At 46.3% G+C, this 20,752-nt stretch overlaps 1 protein-coding gene across 2 annotated transcripts; it reads right to left on the minus strand.

Moving 5' to 3' along the window:
- Positions 1 to 792: 792 nt before the first annotated feature.
- Positions 793 to 20,476, minus strand: MAS1 (MAS1 proto-oncogene, G protein-coupled receptor). 2 transcript variants are annotated; one of them, XM_045391708.3, is made up of 4 exons: positions 20,282 to 20,476; positions 12,292 to 12,422; positions 11,869 to 12,074; positions 793 to 3,874 (listed from the first exon to the last, which is right to left on the minus strand). In XM_045391708.3, the coding sequence occupies exon 4, from the start codon at positions 3,836 to 3,838 to the stop codon at positions 2,861 to 2,863; it is 978 nt and encodes a 325-aa protein (XP_045247643.2). In that variant the 5' UTR covers positions 3,839 to 3,874; positions 11,869 to 12,074; positions 12,292 to 12,422; positions 20,282 to 20,476; the 3' UTR covers positions 793 to 2,860. The 2 variants fall into 2 exon arrangements, with proteins under 2 accessions (XP_045247643.2, XP_015304010.3); XM_015448524.4 differs by lacking the exons at positions 11,869 to 12,074; positions 12,292 to 12,422.
- Between the last annotated feature and the right edge of the window lie 276 nt (positions 20,477 to 20,752).

Here is a 20,752-nt window from a genome sequence, read left to right on the forward strand (position 1 = left end):
CAGGACAGTAAGTGTGGAAGAGCCTTTCCAGAAGGTGGTTTGGATGGAAGGGAGGGAGGAGAGATAGAAACTGGAAAGGAAAGGACTATGGGGCAAGGAATGGCTTGTGGTTAGGTGGAAGCAATTTGAGCCTATTTATATGTGCAAGGGAAACATCCCAGAGAGGGGTGCAGTGGATTAGACCACCACAGCAGATAAGCTGGGGCTATAGCAGTGAGCAAAGTTACATCCCTGCCCTCAAGGAGCTTATAGTCTAGCGTGAAGAGACAGAGAACAAGCAAATAAGCAAATCAATACACAGCATGACGACTGCTGAGGAGAAACGCCAGTGGGCAGGGGAGGGAACAGAAGAGGCTGTGTGCAGTGTGGGGGTGGCAGGAAGAGCCCCCTGCTGCGGTGACCTCTGCCACACAATTTTGTTCCTAACACTTGTCAAACAAACTTGTGTGCAGCCTGGCGTTTTAGTTATGCAGTGTCTCTCTCTCCTACGACACAGGACAGCGGCTTCCACTTCCCCATCTTTGCCTTGTCCACATCATGGCGTTCTGCAGAGAAGGCTGTCCATGAATCTTTGTAGTAGGAACGCTACAAACCCTTCCTCTTCAGTTAGGACAGGCATTATCCAAACAATCTCCTCCCCATCCCCAGGGAATTCTCGGAAGCGGCACCTAGTAACCTACAGTGACTTAGGCAAATTGTCTGAATGCCTAAAGGGTACAAATTTTTTAGTATTCTCTACACATTTGCAAATCTACTCAGATCTTCTTGTTTTCGTTTTAACCTTACAGTTCATTTTAGGAATGGATTTGGGGGAAGAGTGAAAGAAATTAGTCTTTATAACCCTGCCAAACTCTGAATCCTACCTCTTGGTAAGGCATCATTTTAAAAGGTTAGAATAACTTTTATATTCATTATCACATTTGATTTCCCAACTTTATCTGCAGAAAAACAATAAATGGGGGCTTCCTATTAGTTCACCATATTTTCCTTAGGTAGAAATTCCTTGTATCTGATAGTCTTTAGGGTCCTCTTTGAGACTAAGATCCCCTTTGAAATGAGATGAGGTTGGCCCCCTTTCCCTACCCCAGAGGCCAGCACGCAGCACACACAGGAGAGGACAGGAAACAGAGGGGAGTCGCTCTGATCTCCATATTCTGTTCTTTCCCAGGGAAGATGCTCTGTTTTCAACCAAAACCAAGATCATTCTAAATGTCACTGCTCCACACCCCATCTGGGCTCCTGACAGCAAAGCTGCCTTGTTTCTGAATCAGATGTTGTCACCCACTGAAAAGCCTCCGGCATCCAAGCTTGGCTGGTAGTGGGGTCCTGGCTCGACGGGAGAGACTCAGCTCCCTCAGCGAAGCTGCCCCCCATCGTTTCTTTTGAGAAAGGAAGAGAATGGGGAAGGACCAGCAGCAACAGAGAACCGTTTCATCACTGCCTCTCTGACCTTTTAAAGAGCAAATGGTTAAAATAAATACTATCGGGCTCATTTCTATGGACTTGAACATTTTACAACCTGTAGAATCATGTGACATATTGGCATTTTGTGTAACTCCTAGAAGGGACAGAAGGAAATAAACATCGCTATGCAGTCTATAGGCTGAGACGGGCTTCACAGCTAAAACCCAGGACATGTGGTGTCTGGAGGGCAACTCGTGGCAGGCAAGAGGCAGAGCCTGCCCTGGAGTGCTGAATAAAGATGCTGAGGATGTCATGCAAGGATCTGCCATGAGCAAAAATATCAGAGTCCTCCAGGATGTGTCCACATTCTCATTAGCCCTTACACTGAGCCTCCTTCCAGGTATGATGAGAAAAAAAAAAAAGCCTCAGGAGGTGAGGAGGCAAACAGGTGCAGATACCTGCACTTGGCTGCAGGTGAGAACGCTGGCTATAAATAACCCACCGTTTCATGGGGGAGGAGGATCCCAGTCACCACCAGGAAGTCATAAATTCAACTCCATTCATAAAAATTCATATGCAATCAAAGGATTTCAAAACACAGACTTTCATTTCATCTAGTATACCCACAGAGGGAAGGGAAGCCATGAGAAACTCCTCTACTGGTGGCCAAATGTTTTTCTTCTTAACCTGAAATGATGCACGAGCACATAGCTGCTTAGATCATAACATCCGCGATGTTTTTCAATAGAGGGGTAATGCCATGAAAAGCTTTCATGCTGCAAGCAAAAAGAAGACCTTCGTAAATTTACATTCAATGTGTAAAAACACATAATAACTTCTGTACATGATAGAGCTGTGTGTATGTGTGTGTGTGCGCTTTACGAAACAAAAATTTATATTTTGTCTACCATTGAAGGGAGTGAGGAGAGACTGATGTTTGTTGAGCATCCACAATGTGCCAGGTGCTTTGCAAGCCTCATCTTCTCATTTCATCCTCACAGCAGACCAAGGAGGTATAGACTGTTGCCATGACCATTATATGAGTGAGAAAATGAGGCTCTGAGAGGTTTAACAACTTGCCTGAGGTCACACAGGAAGTGACCCTTGTTCTTCCTGCTACATCAAGCTGCCTCCTCAAGTTCCAACAAATACTTTTGTTACCTTGTCCCGTACATATCTGTAAATCTTCCTGCTAGAGTCATTTTTATGGTTCATGGTAAGATGCTGCCAAAAGAGCTGAAAGAAATAGAAAGAGTCTTTATCAAGTACAGAAATGACAGGTCATTTCCAGAAGATACAGTACAAGAGTTCAATTTCATCATTAATTAGTATCTCATGCATATTAGATGAGATGTCCCTCTGTATCACATTTAGGAGATACTTAAGTTATATTCCAAGCACAAGCTAAAAATGACCTGTGTTCCACCATTGTTATCCACAACTTCCCTCTCAGTTCTTAGACAACAGTCTCAACTGTGACCGTATTACAATTGTCTTCCTGGCGCCGAGGTTGCATTTCATCTTTGAAAGCCCTGGTCAGAACAACTTTTAAGGACTCCTTGAATCGTTTCTTCTTACTGCTTCCCACAAAGAAGTAAATGAAAGGGTTGGCGCTACTGTTGATTGTGGAAAAGAGCAGGGAAATGTGGTGTAGGTTCCCAAAGGTTGACCAATACTCATAGTACAGCAGGTAAAGGAGTCTCATGGGCATGGCGAAGATGAGGAATATAATGATGGTGACCATGATGACGATGTACAGCTTGGAGGAATGGGAAGCCCACGTGTTCTTCCGGATCTTCACGACCAAGATCGTGCTGGACACCAGCATGAGAGGTGTGAAGACCAGGAAGCTCAGGACGGCTATAAAGATGATGACTGCCCGGCAGTCACTTCGAGAGTGACTCTCTTCTTCTCTGTCGATGCACATGACATACTCCATGGTGGTCACCAAGCAAGAAAGAGCCCACAGAAGGGCACAGACCAACGCCGACTGGTACTTGGGGCGATGGCATCGGTACCAGATGGGGTAAAGGACTGACAGGCACCTCTCCACACTAATGGCCGTCAGCAGATAGAGGCCCGTGTTGTAGCCAAATAGAAAAGTCACTGATAATGTGACAATTGTGTAGTAATGGCCAGAAGAAAGCTCGTAATCTAAAGCATAGTCGATAGACAAGATGAAAATACAGAAGAGCAGTGAGATGTCTGCAATAGACAAGTGGGTGATGTAGACAGTAAAGGGATTTCTTCTCATCCGGAAGCACAGGAACCAGAGGAGAATCCCATTCTCAACAAACCCCACTGGGGAGATGCTCATAATGACCCAGTGCACGATGGGGATTTGCCGATGTGCATTCCCAACCGAGGCGTTCCTGCCAGTTGAGATGTTCGTGGGTTCCTCAACAACAGATGATGTCACATTTAACCCATCCATGAGGAGGTCTCAGGCTGGAACTCTTCAGGTAATTTTCTGTAAATATATCCAAAACAAAAACAAACACAAAAATCCATGAAAATTGTTGGATTGGAATAAAAGGGAGAAATTCAGCTATAAATCATAATCTTCATGTTATTTAAAAAAGTTTAACAGACTGTACAGTTATCTTTTTCCCAATGATAAGATTAGGCCTTTAGGATCTGATAAGAAAGAGAACTTAGACCTGATAAAAGAAAGAAGTGATTGAATGACCCTTTTGGATCCCCAGTGATAGCCATTCATTCTATATCACTGTGTGCTTGTGGCTTAGCGCCAAAAAGGAGATGGCCAGGCAAGAGTGGCCGAGTGCCCTGTGCAGGACCCATTTCCAGTTCTGGCCCGAGCTTTCCTAATGGCATTTTGAAAATCATTTCATCTTCTGGGCCTCCATTCATTTTCCTGAGGGACCAGGTTGACTGCATTAAGACTTGATGGCAAAATGCATGTTTGGGCAATGCTGCCATTGTCATTTTTTAATACATGAAGTGCCATAAGCAGGAAGGAGAGGGAGCGCCTGGGACAATTGGACAATACTGTACCAATATTGCTTACAGTGTGAACAATCAAAAGGCATTTATTTTACAGGGCTTCAATATCTGGGACAAAGCTGGGCACCTGCTCAGACTACATAAGCCAGGCAAGCCATGTGTGGAGTAGATGGAGAGCCCTAACAAGACGTATGTACGTCCCCACAGACCACAGGCCAGACGGTGCCGGAAACACCATCGCCAGATGCCAGACAAAGCACTCTCCCGAACCAGGAAAAATGCTCAGCATTTGAGGCTGCAAAGGAAAGATTCTCAGAAACTTTCCCTCACATTTTACCAATTACAAAATGAATATATGCACAGCTCTGCCCTCTTGCTAAAACAAAAATACCCTACCACTGAGAAGGAAAAGGAGGCTGTCAACAGAGATCATTTCCCTTGTTCCAAAACTAACTTGTCCTTGGCTTTTAAAAAGTTTTTTTAGGCTGGACACAGTGGCTTACTCCTGCAGTCCCAGCACTTTGGAAGGCCAGGGCAGGAGGATTGCTTGAGCCCAGGAGTTTGAGAACCAGCCTGGGCAATGTGGCAAACCCCGTCTCTACAAAAAAATACAAAAATTAGCGAGGCATGGTGGTGCATGCCTGTAGTCCCAGCTGCTTGAGAGGCTGAGGTCGGAGGATTGCTTGAGCGCGGGAGGTTGAGGCTGTAGTGAGTTGTGATCATGTCACTGCACTCCAGCCTGGGTGACAGAGCAGACCCTGTCTCAAAAAAATTTTTTTTTCTAGTTCGTGTGCATGCATATGCATATGTATGTAGTAAAACATTGTTCTTTGTTTTCTGAACTTTGTCGGTAGGAAGCTGATCAAAATAATTTTTTTTTTTTGAGACAGAGTCTTGCTCTGTCACCAGGCTGGAGTGCAGTGGCAAGATGTTGGCTCACTGCAACCTCCACCTCCCAGGTTCAAGCAATTCTCCTGCCTCAGCTTCCCGAGTAGCTGGGACTACAGGTGTGCGCCACAATGCCCGGCTAATTTTTTGTATTTTAGCAGAGACAGGGTTTCACCATGTTGGTGAGGCTGGTCTTGAACTCACAATCTCAGGTGATCCGCTTGCCTCGGCCTCCCAAAGTGCCAGGATTACAGGCATAAGCCACCATGCTGGCTGATCAAAAGAATATTTTTAATTAGTAGATATCTGCCTTTTCTCATGAGCTCACCGGAAGCAGAATAATACATAAATGTGTTATTTCGTGGCACTCGAATGGCTCTGGTGATATTAGACATTTCCAGAATCGAGTCAGCAGAACCCCAGCATGTGCAGGGCCCTGAGCTGTGATCTCAGTACAGCTGGGCCTGGATCCTGGGCCAGCAGGTAGCCTTTGGGTTGGCGAAACAGGTGTTTCCTTCCAGCAATGTGATCCAGGCTTCAAGGAGGCCTCTGCCTCAGTGGGCCCGATCACACCTCTCCCACTGACACTTCCCTCAGCTGTTCTAATGGGATGCAGGAAATTACTTTCACTGGAGGAGAGCTTCCTTTTACTTCATAATTAGAAGACAGAGACCCCAATAGGAACCCACACAGGACGAGAGCTCACATGCCCTGTCATGGCTAACCAAAGGCCTGCTGTAGAGACCGGGCCTTGTTAGAAGTTTGCAAGTAAGACCACCATGTTCCCCCAATTCTCCCCCCACACATTTATCCCATGCCAGGCACTGTTGTAGGCACTGGGACACAGCAGTAAATAAAACAGACAAAGTGCCGGCCTGCTGGAGTCTATATTCCAGTGGGGAGGCAGTCGGTAAACAAAAAACAATAACAGCAACAACAACCAAACTGACGTCAGTGCATAAACAGTGCTATGGAAAAAAGTAAAGCAGCATTAAAGGAAAGGAGTGGCAGGGACCTGGGGGTTCCATCATCCATAGAGTGATGGGAAAAGTCTCACTCATGAGGTCACACTTGGCCAAAGACATGAAGGAAGTAGGTGACCGAGGCCTGCAGGTTCTTGGGGGAAAAGTATTCCAGGCAAAGGGAACAGCAAGTTCAAAGTTCCACAAGCAGGAGGCAGCCAAGAGTGAAGAACTGCAAAAAAGGCCAGTGAGGCAGGAACGGCCTGGCAAGGAGAATGGTCAGGTGCTGAAGGCAGGGGTCTTTGGCGGCCAGGTCCAAACAGGCTTTGCGGGCTGGGGCTTTTACTCCCAATGAGCCAATAAACCACAGGAGGTTCTTAGAGGAGGAATGTGGTTAACTTGGGGGACTGAGGCGTGAACAGCCTCGGTATGGCCTCTGTGTTCAGGTGACACTCTAGGGACCACGGCAAGAAGGAGGAGGCCATGTGGGAGGTGAAGGCACTGGCCTAGACACAGGGAGGATGTTAGCATAAACTAGGTTGTGGCAGAGGTAGTAATATCTGGTGGGAGGTCTTTGATTTGATTCACTGACGGAAGAGATATGTGTTGTGGTAGAAAGAGAGAATACGTGTTTAGCCATTTGCTGAATGGACAGGTGCAGGTGAAGTGGGTTAGCAGGGCCTATGGAGTTTGAGAAGCCTGTGAGGCAGCCAGGCCATGTCCAGGGGAGGTCAGGAGCCGGGGGGACAGTTGTAGCCTGGGGATATAAATGTGGGTGTTGTATGCAAACCGGGGGAATTTGAAGCCATGAGTGAGATGACAGTATCTGTGAAATACAATTAAAAAGAAGAGGTTCAAGTACTGGGCCTCGACGCATTTGGAAGTTAGAGGCTGGGGAGATGAGGAGGAAGAAGGAGAGGAAACTGAGGATGACCTGACAGAGAGGCAGGAGGACAACTGGGGAAGAAGGGCTCCCGGGAGGCCAAGTAAGAATGAGTTGGAGGAGAAGAAAGTGTGATCAACTGGGCTAAATTCTACTGCAAGTTCAAGTGGGCTGAGACCTGGAACTTGATATTGACCATGGGGGTGGAGTCATTGCTGACCTTGGTAGGAGTATTTTCAGTAGACTGGACAAAACGAATGCCTGATGCAAGTGGTTTAGAGAGAACAGGAGGAGAATAGGTGGAGACAGTGAGTGTAGACAACCCTCTTGGGGGCTGTGGGGTTGAGAGGTGATAAACGGATAAGAATTATCCAGTAGAAAGCAAACAATTGAGGAGTCAGGAAGTAGGGGTCTAGAGCTGGGCGGAGTGGCGGCCTTGCCAGAGCATGATTTATACCCGATGAAGGGGAAGGCTGGGTGTGTGGCTGCAGATACGGTGAGGTGGGTAGACGTGGTTGTGGGAGTGCCCAAGGCGAGAAGTTGTCTTCTGAATGCACAGTATCTCTTTTTCAGCAAAGTAAGAAGCAAGGTCATCAGCTAAGAGTGAGGAGATGTCAAGGGTTTTTTTTGTTTGTTTGTTTGTTTGTTTTGAGGCAGAGTCTGGCTCTCTTGCCCAGGCTGGAGTGCAGTGGCCGGATCTCAGCTCACTGCAAGCTCCGCCTCCTGGGTTCACACCATTCTCCTGCCTCAGCCTCCCAAGTAGCTGGGACTACAGGCGCCCGCCACCTCACCCGGCTGGTCTTTTGTACTTTTTAGTAGAGACGGGATTTCACTGTGTTAGCCAGGATGGTCTCGATCTCCTGACCTCGTGATCCGCCTGTCTCGGCCTCCCAAAGTGCTGGGATTACAGGCTTGAGCCACCGTACCCAGCCAATGTTAAGGGTTTAAGAAGAGAGGGCAAGACATGAAATAAATGAGGGAAAGAGAGGGCTAGGGACATACACAAAGTGCAAGATCTCCAGCCAGGCTAACCTAGAGCCCGCCCAGGCTAGTGCTTGGGAACCTGGGAGAGACCACTCAGCCTCACCCGTGCTTCTCTCCAGCTCGGTTCAGCTGTCCAGGTGCTGGTATGGAGAAAGGGGAGAGTTGGATTTAACCAGGGCTGAGGTTTACCAGGCGGGTACGACACAGAGTGGGGGCCAAAGGAAGCAAAGCATGTAGAAGGGAAGGCCTACGATAATGGACTCTAGAGCTCAACAGGGTTAGGAGAAAAGTGAGGGCACGAGGGAGGTAACAGACGTGAACAGGAAATAGGAGCTACATATTGGAGGTCCCAGCGGTGTCAAGAAATCATTGAAGTCCCCATACTAAACGCACTGAAGGGGAAGGAGGAGGTGGGGGTTGGAGAACGTGATGCTTAAAACTGAGCTTGGGGCAGTGTAGTTATGGGGTTATCAGTATTAAGTGCAGAGCATGACCATGGAAAAGAAGGGCTGAGGGAGAGTGGAGGACAAGATCATTTGAGTTGAGAGCAGAACCTGGAGCCTCAGGGCTGGAAGAATTATCCACAGATGCTGAAATTGCTGAGAAATAGTGTTGGAGACCAGGAATATCGTTGGCTGTAATCCAGGTGCTAAAATCATCAAGGAATTTGGGACAGCAGCCCAGAGGTCCGAAGCGACCACAGCAAGGAGGGTGGGAGGCCATACAGTGGCCAGCATGCACTTTGGAGCCTGGTGTTTTGTTGTTCCTGCTGCTGGTGGTATTGGAGAGAGAGGAGAGAGGGAAGAAAAGTAACTCATAGTACACAAAAGGTAGGGGTAACAAGGGCCTGGACCAGTGCCGTCCAACAGAAACACAACGTGGGCCACCTGTGTAAGGGAAGTTCTAGTAGCCACGTTAAAGAAAGTAAAAAGAAACCAACAAAATCCATTTTAATAATGTACTTTATTTAGCCTAATGTGTTTAAAATATTATTTCAACACATCATCAATACAAAAAATATGGATGAGGTATTAATATTATTTTCTATGCATTAAGTGCCCCAGATGCAGTGGGTATTTCACTCTTGCAGGGCCTCTCGCTTCCAATGAGCCTGGTTCCCTATGCTCAGGAGCCTCATGCGACTTGGGGCTCCCGTGTTGGCCATCACAGGTCAACAGCCATGGCAAAACCAAAGTCACTTATGCAAGGAAGCCAAGTGCTTTCATCTTTTAATTACTAACCTAAACCAAAGACCAGAAATATAAATTCAGGACCTAATCCAAGTTTTCGAGAACATTGACAAGATCGTCTTTCTGCCTCCGGTCCATTCCCTGGGATCTCTCATGGACCACGTCCTTCAGCTGCAGCTTCTTGCTATGTGGAGAGAGCTCTCAGTTATCCCAGGTCACCTCCCCTTCTCTGTCACCCTGCTTGCTCATCCTAGATTCAAGGCATGCTCTATTTTCACCACTGACCCATCCTTCGAGGCGGCCTGTCCTACCCTTTCCTTTTACAATACCAGTTTCTATTTCTGTATTCAACTTTTCTCCTTTTCCCCAAAAGTTTCCAAATAAATTCACAAAAGTCAACTGGGAAAGGTGTTTCAAATTATATCTTCTTTCTTTCTTTCTTTCTTTCTTTTTTAGAGATAGGGTCTTGCTCTGTTGCCCAGGCTAGAGTGCAGTTGTGTGGTTATAACTCATTGGAGGTTGAACTCCTGGGCTCAGGTGACACTCCTGCCTCAGCCTCCCAAATCACTGGGACTACAGGTACATGGCACTACACCTGGCTCAATTTTTTTTTTTTTTTTGTAGAGATGGGGTCTCGTTATGTTCATAGCCAATACATCTCTCCTTGTAACAGAGCAGAGGTAAAATTTTTTAATTAATAAAAAATTTTTAGAGATAGTCTCACTCTGTTGACCAGGCTAGAGTACAATGGTGCAACCATAGCTCACTGCAGCTTCCAACGCCTGGGCCCAAACAATCCTCCCCTCTCAGCCTTCTGAGTAGCTAGGACAACAGACATGCACCATCACACCTGATTAATTTTGTTTTTAATTTTTTGTAGTGTTGCCAGGCTTGTCTCAAACTCCTGACCTCAAGCAATCCTCCTGCTTCAGCCTCCCAAAGTGCTGGGATTACAGGTGAGAGCCACTGTGCCTGGCGTCAGAGTTAAAATTCTATCTTATTGACTGTTGTGGATGGAATTGTGTTCCCTTCCAAAATTCATGTGTTGAAGTCCTAATCCTCAATGTGACTATATGCGGTGATAGGGCCTTTAGGGAGGTAATTATGGCTGAATAAGGTCCTAAGGGTGGGGCCCTAATCCAATAGAAGTGGTGTCCTTGTAAGAAGGGAAAGAGACATGAGAGATCTCTCTCTGTGAGGGCACAGAGGAAAAGCCAGGTAAGGACAGAGGGAGAAGGCAGCCGTCTGCAAACCAAAAGAGAGCCCTCACCAGACCAGCCCTGACGATGCCTCGATCTTGGACTTCTGGTCTCCAGAACTGTCAGAAAATAAATTTCTGTTTGTAAGTCACCCAGTCCATGGTATTTTGTTATGGCAGTTAGAGCAGCCTAATACACCCACTAAACTGCAAACTCCTTGAAACCAGGACTTCATCTTTTTTGTGTCTGAATCTCCAACACTTGCACACAGTAAGCATTTAATAAATACTTATCAAACTGTTTCAAGAAATAAAGCCCATTATAACAGTTCTAAGAATATACTCCGCTTCCCCACGAGAAAAAACCACCACTTTCCATGCAGGGCATCACACTTAATAAACACGGGTTTCGAATCGTTAGAGCACAACTCATGAAGCACATACAGCATTCAGGCAGACTTTGATCATGATGTGGATTTTAGTCATGATTGGAATGCATATAAAAATTCCATTGAAACTAGTTCTCATTTAAAAACGAATCATAATCCTCCAAATTGTTTTTATAGCGGGGTTCTATTTAAACGAACACATTGCTAAAAATCACATTCCCAGTCTTACCCAACCAACTGAGTTTCGGTCTCTGAAGCGAAATAGCAGATGGCGAGAAGTGCCTTGACAACAGCCGGCCCTACGTGCTCGCCACCCCAACCCTTTCCTCCCCCAGCTCCTTGGTCATTTTGTGTATTCTTCATCTCTGCCGGTGGTTGACTGACGGGGATATCTGAAGTTGGGAAGTGTGAGGAGAATAGAACGGTAATTGCTGCTAGCTGACAAAACAGTCTAGCTCAGAATAATTTTGTGTTGGCTTAGTGAGTCTCCCCAACAGCAGAGAGAAGACCACACAGTTGAGATCTCAGAAAACCATGCAGACAGGTAGGCACTTGCACTGCAGGGTGAATCAGTAGGTAACTTCTCTCTGTGTCAACCCAGTTCTAGGACCAGAGGCTCTCTGCCCAGACATGCCAAACATTTTTCATTATATTTTTTTTGTTTGAAACAGGGTCTTGCTCTGTTGCCCAAACTGGAGTGCAGTGGTGCAATCATAGCTCACTGCAGCCTTGACTTCCTGGGCTCAAGTGATCCTCCCACCTCAGCCTCCTGAGGAGCTGGGACTACAGGCACTCATGACCATGCTAGCTAATTTTTGTTGTCATTGTTATTTCTTACAGAGATGGGGTCTCACCATGTTACCCAGGCTGGTCTCAAACTCCTGGACTCAAGCGATCCTCCTGCCTCAGGCTCCCAAAGTTCTGGGATTACAGGCATCAGCCACCACGCCCGGCCAGCAATCATTTTTCTTACACAGCACTTGCATTTGCAGGGATGCATGTTTACCTGGCAGTGACAGCCTGGGGTGGAAGGATAGTTCATCCTGACAGCCCTCAGTGGCCCCTGGAGTGTCAGTTACACTGCAACGGAAACCTCAGTTGGGAACAGATTGCAAAGACAGACGAGGAGGTGACAGCACCGTGACTGGTCAGCATTACTGGAAGCATCACAGAGCATCTTCCCTCCCCTCTTTCTTCTCACAAAAGAGACATCTAGGGCGAAAGAAATAAGTTAGTCTGTGAGAATATCGTGGTGTGGGGCTCTTGAGGCCAAAGCACCTTTCCTTCCATCCTAGCTTTGGAGCCTTGAAATCAGCTTGGGAGGCTGATAAGGATGATGTCATTGCCCCCTTTTTAGAGGGAAAAACCTAAGGATTAATAACCACGCCAGGCTCAGAGCCACCGTGTTGCACAGCCCCAAAGGACCTACCATCTGCGTTTGCTCCAGTGTGTCCAGTGCTCTCTGGGTCCTGCAGGGCTGTAGTGCTCAGAAACTTATGCGGATCTTAATCACAGTGTTGGCCAGGCAGAAATTCAGGTCACTTGACTTCTGACCATAAGCTGAGATAGTAAGAAGAAAAAAGAAGGGAGAAGGGAGGAGAACGAGAAGAAAGGAGAAGGGGAAGGGGAAGAAGGGAGAAAGAGAAGGAAGAAGGAGGAGGAGGAAGAGGGAGGAGGAGGAGGGAGGAGGAAGAGGAAGAGGGAGAACGGAGGACGATGAAGAGAGAGGAGAAGAAAGAGGGAGGAGGAGGAAGAGGGAGAAGGAGGAAGTAGAAAAGGGAGAAGGAGAGAGAAGGAGGAGGGAGGAGGAGGCAGGAGGAGGGAGGAGAAGGGAGGAGGAGGGAGGAGGGAGGAGGAGGAAGAGGGAGGAGGAGGGAAGAGAGAAGAGGAGAAAGAGGGAGGAGGGAGGAGGAGGAAGAGGAAGCAGAAAGAGGGAGGAGGAAGGGGAGGAGGGAGGAGGGGGAGGAGGGAGGAGGAAGGGGGAGGAGGGAGGAGGAGGAAGAAGGACAAAGGAAGAGGAGGGAGCACGAGGAAGAGGGAGGAAGAGGAGGGGGAGGAGGGAGGAGGAGGAATAGGGAGGAGGAGGGAGAAGGAGGAAGAGGAGTGAGGAGGAGGAGGAGGGAGGAACAGGAAGAGGGAGGAGGAAGAGGGAGGAGGAGGAGTAGTCATAGTCTGGAAATCACTGTTCTATCAAACACCTCAACTTTGCAGATTAGTAAGTGGTTGCTGGAGAGCCTGTGAGGCAAGCCAACCTTCACAACTGGTTTGAGAAGCCCTGTAGCCCAGCGTGCCTGATCTTAGCCCGGAGCTCTCTCCACTACACTCTGGGGCCCAATCCTATTTTTAAGACTTTACCTTTTATAGCGTCTCTATACTTAAGTTTTCCAATCTAGTCTGCCTCTAACCTTTCCTATTTAAGGAATTAAAGTCATCATATTGTAGGGAATATTTTTTATTAAGACTTGTTTAGGCTGGGCAGAGTGGCTCACGCTGGTAATCCCAGCACTTTGGGAGACCGAAGCAGGCAGATCACCTGAGGTCAGGAGTTCGAGACCAGCCTGGCCAACATGGTAAAACTCTGTCTCTACTAAAAACACAAAAATTAGCTGGGCATGGTGGTGCATGCCTGTAATCCCAGCTCCTCAGAAGCAGAGGCAGGAGAATCACTTGAACTCTGGAGACGGAGGATGCAGTGAGCCCAGATTGCACCACTGCACTCTAGCCTAGCCAACAGAGTGAGACTCCATCTCAAAAAGAAAAAAAAAAAAAAAGGCTTGTTTAATTTCTAGTTGTGACTTTGCCACTATGTGGTCTCTGCATGTGAAGTAGTCCACAGGGACTGATCAAACCACTCCTGCCTGTTCAGAGACCTCTGCCACTAAATAAATGATTACCCTGAAACCACCTTTGCAAAAATTATAACAATGAGAAAATTTTGACAGTGTGAGATCTCACCTAACTGATTCCATCTTGCTTCTAAACTCTAAGCTGTCCTTGTTCATTCCTGAGCATAGGCTGAACTAACTTTGGGAGGAACTTAGTTTATAGTTTAACTTTGAAACAAAGACAGTAACAGCCCTTTCCCAAAACAAGCACACTTCTTGCCTGGGGACCAGAATGCCTTTGTGAGACTAACAAGTTAGGCACAAGATTCAAAATTATGGTTTAGGAGTCATGCAGCTAGAGGCCACAAGATTCTGTACCTCCCCGATTGCTCCTAGGGATAACATCACTATTGTAAAACCTAACATTAGGGCTCAAGATATTTTTTCAGACACTGCATTCTGATGCACCAGCTGGTGCCACTCGACAGGTAATCCGGCTCAACCAGTTCTGTGATCCCACCCAGACCTCAAGACAACTTGCTTCAACTTCCTGTGACTTCATCCTTCATCCTGACCAATCAGCACTCCCCATTCCCTGGTCCTCTACACACCAAATTATCCTTAAAAAAACACCAGTCTCGGGCCGGGTGCAGTGGCTCATGCCTGTAATCCCAGCACCCTGGGAGGCAGAGGCGGGTGGATCACGAGGTCAGGAGATCGAGACCATCCTGGCCAACATGGTGAAACCCCGTCTCTACTAAAAAATACAAAAAATTAGCCAGGCGAGGTGGCGGGCGCCTGTAGTCCCAGCTACTCGGGAGGCTGAGGCAGGAGAATGGCGTGAACCCGGGAGGCGGAGCTTGCAGTGAGCCGAGATCACGCCACTGCACTGCAGCCTGGGCGACAGAGCGAGACTCCGTCTCAAACAAACAAACAAACAAACAAAACCCAGTCTCTGGATTTTCAGGGAGACTGATTTGAGTAGTAAAACTCTGGTCTCTCGTTTAGCTGGCTCTGCATGAATTAAACTGTTTCTCTATTGCAATTCCTCTGTCTTGATAAATCAGCTCTGTCTGGGCAGGGGGCAAAGAGAAGTTTAAGCAGTTACAGTCCCAACAGGGCTCATTTTATAGCTTCTTTAATCTTAACACAAAATGCGGGTATTTTCTTTTAAACGTTTATCACCTTTCTTCTAATTTTAAAACAGTATGTGCTCATTGAAGACAATTTAGAAAGTCCACACATACAACTACTATTAAAAAATTAACCTGATTCAACATTTAGGATATTCCATTAGTCTTTGTTCAATGTCTTATACACACTCTTTTTTAAAATTGAGATTGCATTTTTATAATCTTTTGGTATCCTTTCTACCTTTTCTTCACTCAATATCATATTGTAAACATTTTCTCATGTCAGTATACACTCTTAAAGTATGACTTTAATATCACTAACTGAAGGTATCATGATTTATTTATTTATTTATAATTTTGAGACAAGGTCTCACTCTGTCACCCAGGCTGGAGCGCAGTGGCGAGATCACAGCTCATTGCAGCCTCAATCTCCTGGGCTTAAGTGAGCCTCCCAGGTAGCTAGGACTAGAGGGACATGCCACCATGCCAGCTAATTTTTATGTATTTTTTGTAGAGACAGGGTTTTGCCATGTTGCCCAGGATGGTCTCGAACTCTTGGACTCAACTGATTCTCCTGCCTTGGCCTCCCACAGTGCTGGGATTACAGGCGTGAGCCACTGTGCCCAGCTTTCATTATTTATTTTTAGTAATCCCCTAGCCTTGGACATACCATTTGCTTCTGATTTTTCACCGCTATTTTTAAAAACAAAGCACTGTCATGAATTTACATGGATGCAAATTTTGTGCACATCTCTAATTATTCCCCTAGGACATATTTCTAAAAGTGGAATTGCTAGACCAAAGGGTATAAACATTCTTCAAGATTTAAATGTGCATTAACAAACCGTCATCCAAAATAACCATGCCAATTACATTAATACGAACATCAACAGTATATAAATTTTATAACAGCATATATGTTTCTTTTTCTACAACATCTTCAGTCTCTTAAATTCCCAAATTTGATAGGTGATAAAAGATACCTTGTTTTAATTTGCATTTATCTGATTCCTAATGAGGTTGGACATTCTTTTAGGTTAACAGTTACTTGTATTTTTCGATGGATTGTTTTTTCAAACTATATGTTCATTTCTTTTATTGAATTGCAAGAAACATTTGTAAATATGGCAATTTGTTATATGTTATATGTTACAATTATTTTTCCCCAGAAACTGGAGTATTTTATAAAAGACATGAAAGGATGCTGCTTGGAGTTTTCTTAAAAACACTTCCTTATTGGTAAAGACCATCCTGTGCTGATCATTAAGATTTAGAGCTTGAAAAAATCATGCGGATACTGCAGACCGCCCCCTTGTTTTTCCAGGTGAGGAAATTAACTCAGGACTAGTCCAAGGTTGCCTACTTAGTAACAAAGGCAGCAGCAGAGCCTGGATTGCCCCAGGTCCAAATTGGCGCTATATCTAGCTCTCCCCTGCCCCACCCAACATACACACACACCAGCTCATTGTCAATAGTCCATCTGTGTGTGAAGTTCACACACCCATTCATGGGGCTCTTAAGAGTTTTGGAACATTTATTAATGGCTTTTATGTCACCAGAAGCAACCACACTATCAACTGGGTTGTCAGTAATTAAAATCCTTAAAAGATGGATTTTTTTATTTATCAAAGGATGGATCTATTTATCAAAGAATGGATTTTTATTTATTAAAGCACCATCTAGCCAATACCAAACCCATAACCAAAACAACACAAACACACAGGAATGAGTTGCTTTCAGAAATACTGTCTCTGTTGTCACTTTCTTCTGTGAAACAGAGTGACTCCTAGCTATCATCATTATCAATAAACACATCTATTGATGAAGGACACCATGCTTCACCATTATGTGTAAAAATAATTGATGTCAGAGGGGGAAATTCAGGCACGTCCTTTCATCAGAACAAATAAGAGAAAGGAGCCAATCCATTCAACAGCACAGTGCTCTCAGCCAAGTCCTCCAGAAGGGGGATGAGACAAGATCTGGGGCTCGAGCCCCTCCCCAATGCGTGAGTGTTGCTATGGAACCCCACTTTATGTCTCCTTGCCTCTGTCTCTGAGATGATGCTAGAGCCTAGCATATTTCTTCCCTCTGGCTCTCCTCTTGCCTGCCTGCAGTTCTTCTTCTGTCTCCTTCGGTGGATCCCTTCTTACACTGCCCTTTGCACATTGGAGTTCCACCGGCCTCCATTCTTTTTTTTTTTTTTTTTTTTTTTTTTTGAGACAAGATCTCACTCTATCACCAGGCTGGAGTGCAGTGGCGCCATCTCTGCTCACTGCAGCCTCCGCCTCCCAGGTTCAAGTGATTCTCTTGCCTCAGCCTCCCGAGTAGCTGGGACTACAGGCACCCGCCACCACGCCTGACAAATGTTTTTGTATTTTCAGTAGAGACAGGGTTTTGCCATGTTGGCCAGTCTGCAGGCTCCATTCTCGACCCTTTTCGCTTCCTACTCTACAGATTCTCCTTGGGTGGTCTTGCTCAATCCCACCGTTTCAACCATCCCCACTTGCTGATGAAATTCAAATGCACAGCTTTAGCTCACACATCTCCCCAGCATGTCAGACCCATATAACCAACAGCCCTGGGTCTCTCCAACTGTGTCTCATGGTGGCACAGCAGCCTCAGTGGGCCAAAAAGCAATCCAACCTTCCCCACTGGTCCACACTTCCTCCAATATGCCTAATAGCCTTCCAACACAAAAAGCTGGACACTTTACCATAACCTTGTATGTCCCCTGCACCAGTGCCTAGAATCAGCCATTTCTCCAAGGAGCCCTGGTTCCTTTCAGTAAATAATTATATTTAGAAGCCAAGATCTGGGTGTAAAATGTGCTCATTGCTAGAAGGCTGTCACTGCTCCCAGGGCCTCTCAGGGGTAGGGCTAAGGAATATATGTACATAGATACATTTATGTATAGTCATACATACACACACCTACAGCTGTATTTTGGTATCTTTGTATATCTTTATAAAATATACACATATAATCATGAATTGACCCCAATATCTCCAATTTTGACCCACCGCCAGTGAATTCATTTGAGTTTTCTCCCTCTCCACATTTGTAACTCCCTTCTCTAAGAAACCTGGCTTCCATGGCCCTCTATGCATTTACTCATTTGATCAACCCACCTATGAACAGTTGCCTATGTCTGGCACAGCTCCTCCCCTGCCCTGCACAGATGCCCTCCTCACTTTGCTGGACTCTTTTACTTCCTGTTGGAACAGTGCTGCCCCTGCCCCCCACCCTGAGACACAGACCTCACGCAGCAGGAGCGCCAACACCCAGCACCAGTTCCCTGTACCTGCCATGCAGATATCCTGCTCTGCCAAGCACTGACATCCCCTGCCATGTCACCACTGCCACTGCCCTCACCCTGGCATGGCTGCCCCCATAGGGATGATCCTTGCCTATTCAGGCTCCAGCACTTCACGCAAGCCACCACAAGCCAGGCTGACCATGGTGGAAAGTAGGACTTAATACCCACCACCTTCCTGCAAAACTCAAAGAATTGTAGGCAGTATCGCATCTGAATCCTGAAGAGACTTTTGAGAAGAGGGGTTTTGACATTGATCAAAGTACAGTGCAGAGATCACTGCCTATTCTGCTTGTGCCTACGGCTGCTTGGCCTGGGAGCTGCACTTTCAGTCAAACTGACCATGAGAAGCAAGTCCTCCATCAAGCAGATTAACCCCACTGGGCCTTAACTGCTTGACATACTGGCATTTTAATGTAGTTCTGAAAGGCTGGGGTATAAGAAATGCTAGAGATTGAAAGCACTTTGCCAGTATGAATCTCATGGAAATGCCAAACTGAGATAATGAATCAACAAGCAGGGAAAACAAGCATGGTGGTTTCCATAGATGGGTAAGGATGTGGGCTTTGCAGAGCCTGTGTCCTGGCAGGTCCACTTGAGATTGCTGGCTGCATTTACCTCTCAATGAAAGTGAGAGCAGCAGATGGGTGGCGGAGCTGATAGAAAAAACAAGGAGACTCAGAGTCGGCAGAGAGTTCTAAATGCCATACATTTATGCTGCTCAAGTGTTCTCTAGAGACCTCAGAAACAAACAACCCCTTCCACATTCCCATTCAGTTGAGCACAGTCCTCCCAGGGCCCCAGATTCCCAGCCTAGCACATCACTCTTAGAAGAAAGAAAGGGGGCTGGGGAGAAAGGCAGGGAGAAAAAAAGGAAAGATAAAAAAGCCAGCAGAACTCAGGTTGGAGGAGTGGGCCGTCTGAAACTGCCTGTTGTTCCCAGGCAACTTAAAGACAGCCTGACCCTAGGCTGGACTTTCTAGGTGTGCAGATCCAGAGAAAAGAGCAAACTCTTCCCTGTGTGCGTGTGCAGTCACCTGGACAAACAGAAACCCATTTGTGAGATGGAATTTCCATGGCAGGCAAGGGCTCTGATGGGAATGTGCAGGGCAGGAACATCTGTCCTGGTATTAAATGCATCATTCCCGTCTTCCCCGCACTGGGGCCATCTGCATGCAGAAGCAGACACTTCTTGCTCCCTTTCCAAACATGCCACTGGATCAATTTAGAGCCTTGGTCTAAAAGCGGGGAAGGTGATTTTGTCCCCTAAGGGATGTTTGTCATGCCTGGAGATATTTTTGGTTGTCACAACGGAGAGGAGTGTGCTACTGGTATCTAGTTGGTAGAGGCCAGAGATGCTGCTAAACATCCTACAATATACGGGACAGCCCACATGGTAAATAATTACCCAGCCCAAAATGTCAATGGTGCCAAGGCCGTGGCACTCTGCTAGAGGCCAGCTTGTTACCACCCTTTTACTGCTGCACCCACAGCACTCTAACAACACACTATACCTTCTCTCACCAAATTACTCCTAAGTATCCTCGCTGGGAAGTGTTGCTAAGATGCTCATACCAAAGATCAAGACTGAGCAGGAGATTCCTTTTAATAAACACCTTGTCACCAAAGGACTGCACATGACTTCGAAAGCAACAGAAGCTAATACTGATGCCAGGGCCCACTAAGGAAAAACAAAGAAACATCAATACAGCTTGCCCCTGTGATGCCCAAGAGCCGATAGCCAAGAGATTTCGCCAGAGAAATCAAATTCAGTAACAACCCTTTCAAACCTCAACTTCTTTTATAAGCTTTCATTAAGCAACCGTGAAAACTCCAAGTCCACCATTCAAACCGTGAATTGATCCTAAGATTCTTTCCCCTGCAGTGAGTTAAAAAAGAAAACGCTACTGCAGAAGTTTCAACCCTGAAGTTGAAAAACAACGTCTGGGAACAGTTAACGCAGCAAAGAAGTAAATTTTCCAAAACAAAGGCAGGAGGAAAGAGAAGTTTTGCCAACACACACCAACGGCAAACATCCAACACACTGGAAAAAAAAAAAAAAAAAAAAAAAGGAAAGAAAGAAAGAAAAACCAGCACAGAAAAGAGTTACCCAAGAAATAGCTTTTGAAAGAGAGAAAATCTTACTCTGGTTGTCAAGGACAGCTAAGCAATGAAAAACTGGGAAGCAGACTCGCTGGTGTCATTTGCTCAGGAAGGGTCAGAGGTGGCCACAGGTTGGCTCTCTCTTCGCATCTGGGGCATCAATGCCCAGCCAGCCTGCAGGGTCTCCGGTCCCAACATCTCGAAGGATGGCTGCAGCCTCTCATCTCTGAAGGAATTAGAGCTGCTCTCCCACTGCTGAAAATATTTGAGATGTGCCAAGCAGATGGTCCCACGCTTATCAGCAGAAGCTTCCAATGGCATCATTCAGTGACACACTCGAGTGAAAATCTTCACGCCAATCCAGAGCAGGGTGTGAGCTGGTGACAATGCAAGGCGGTGGACCACCTTGAACCACTAAGGCCAGGCAGGGCTAAAGAGAAAGATGACCTGGAGAAATGCCACATGGAAGGGCAAAACCGCATGTGTAGTAGAAAGATAGAACCAGCTCAAGTT

Source organism: Macaca fascicularis, chromosome 4 (genome assembly GCF_037993035.2).
Source record: "Macaca fascicularis isolate 582-1 chromosome 4, T2T-MFA8v1.1".
Taxonomy (NCBI): Eukaryota; Metazoa; Chordata; class Mammalia; order Primates; family Cercopithecidae; genus Macaca; species Macaca fascicularis.

Bases quoted from the DNA above. Each gene is read 5' to 3' on its own strand.
- MAS1 (XM_015448524.4), bottom strand. From the start codon at position 3,838: ATGGATGGGTTAAATGTGACATCATCTGTTGTTGAGGAACCCACGAAC.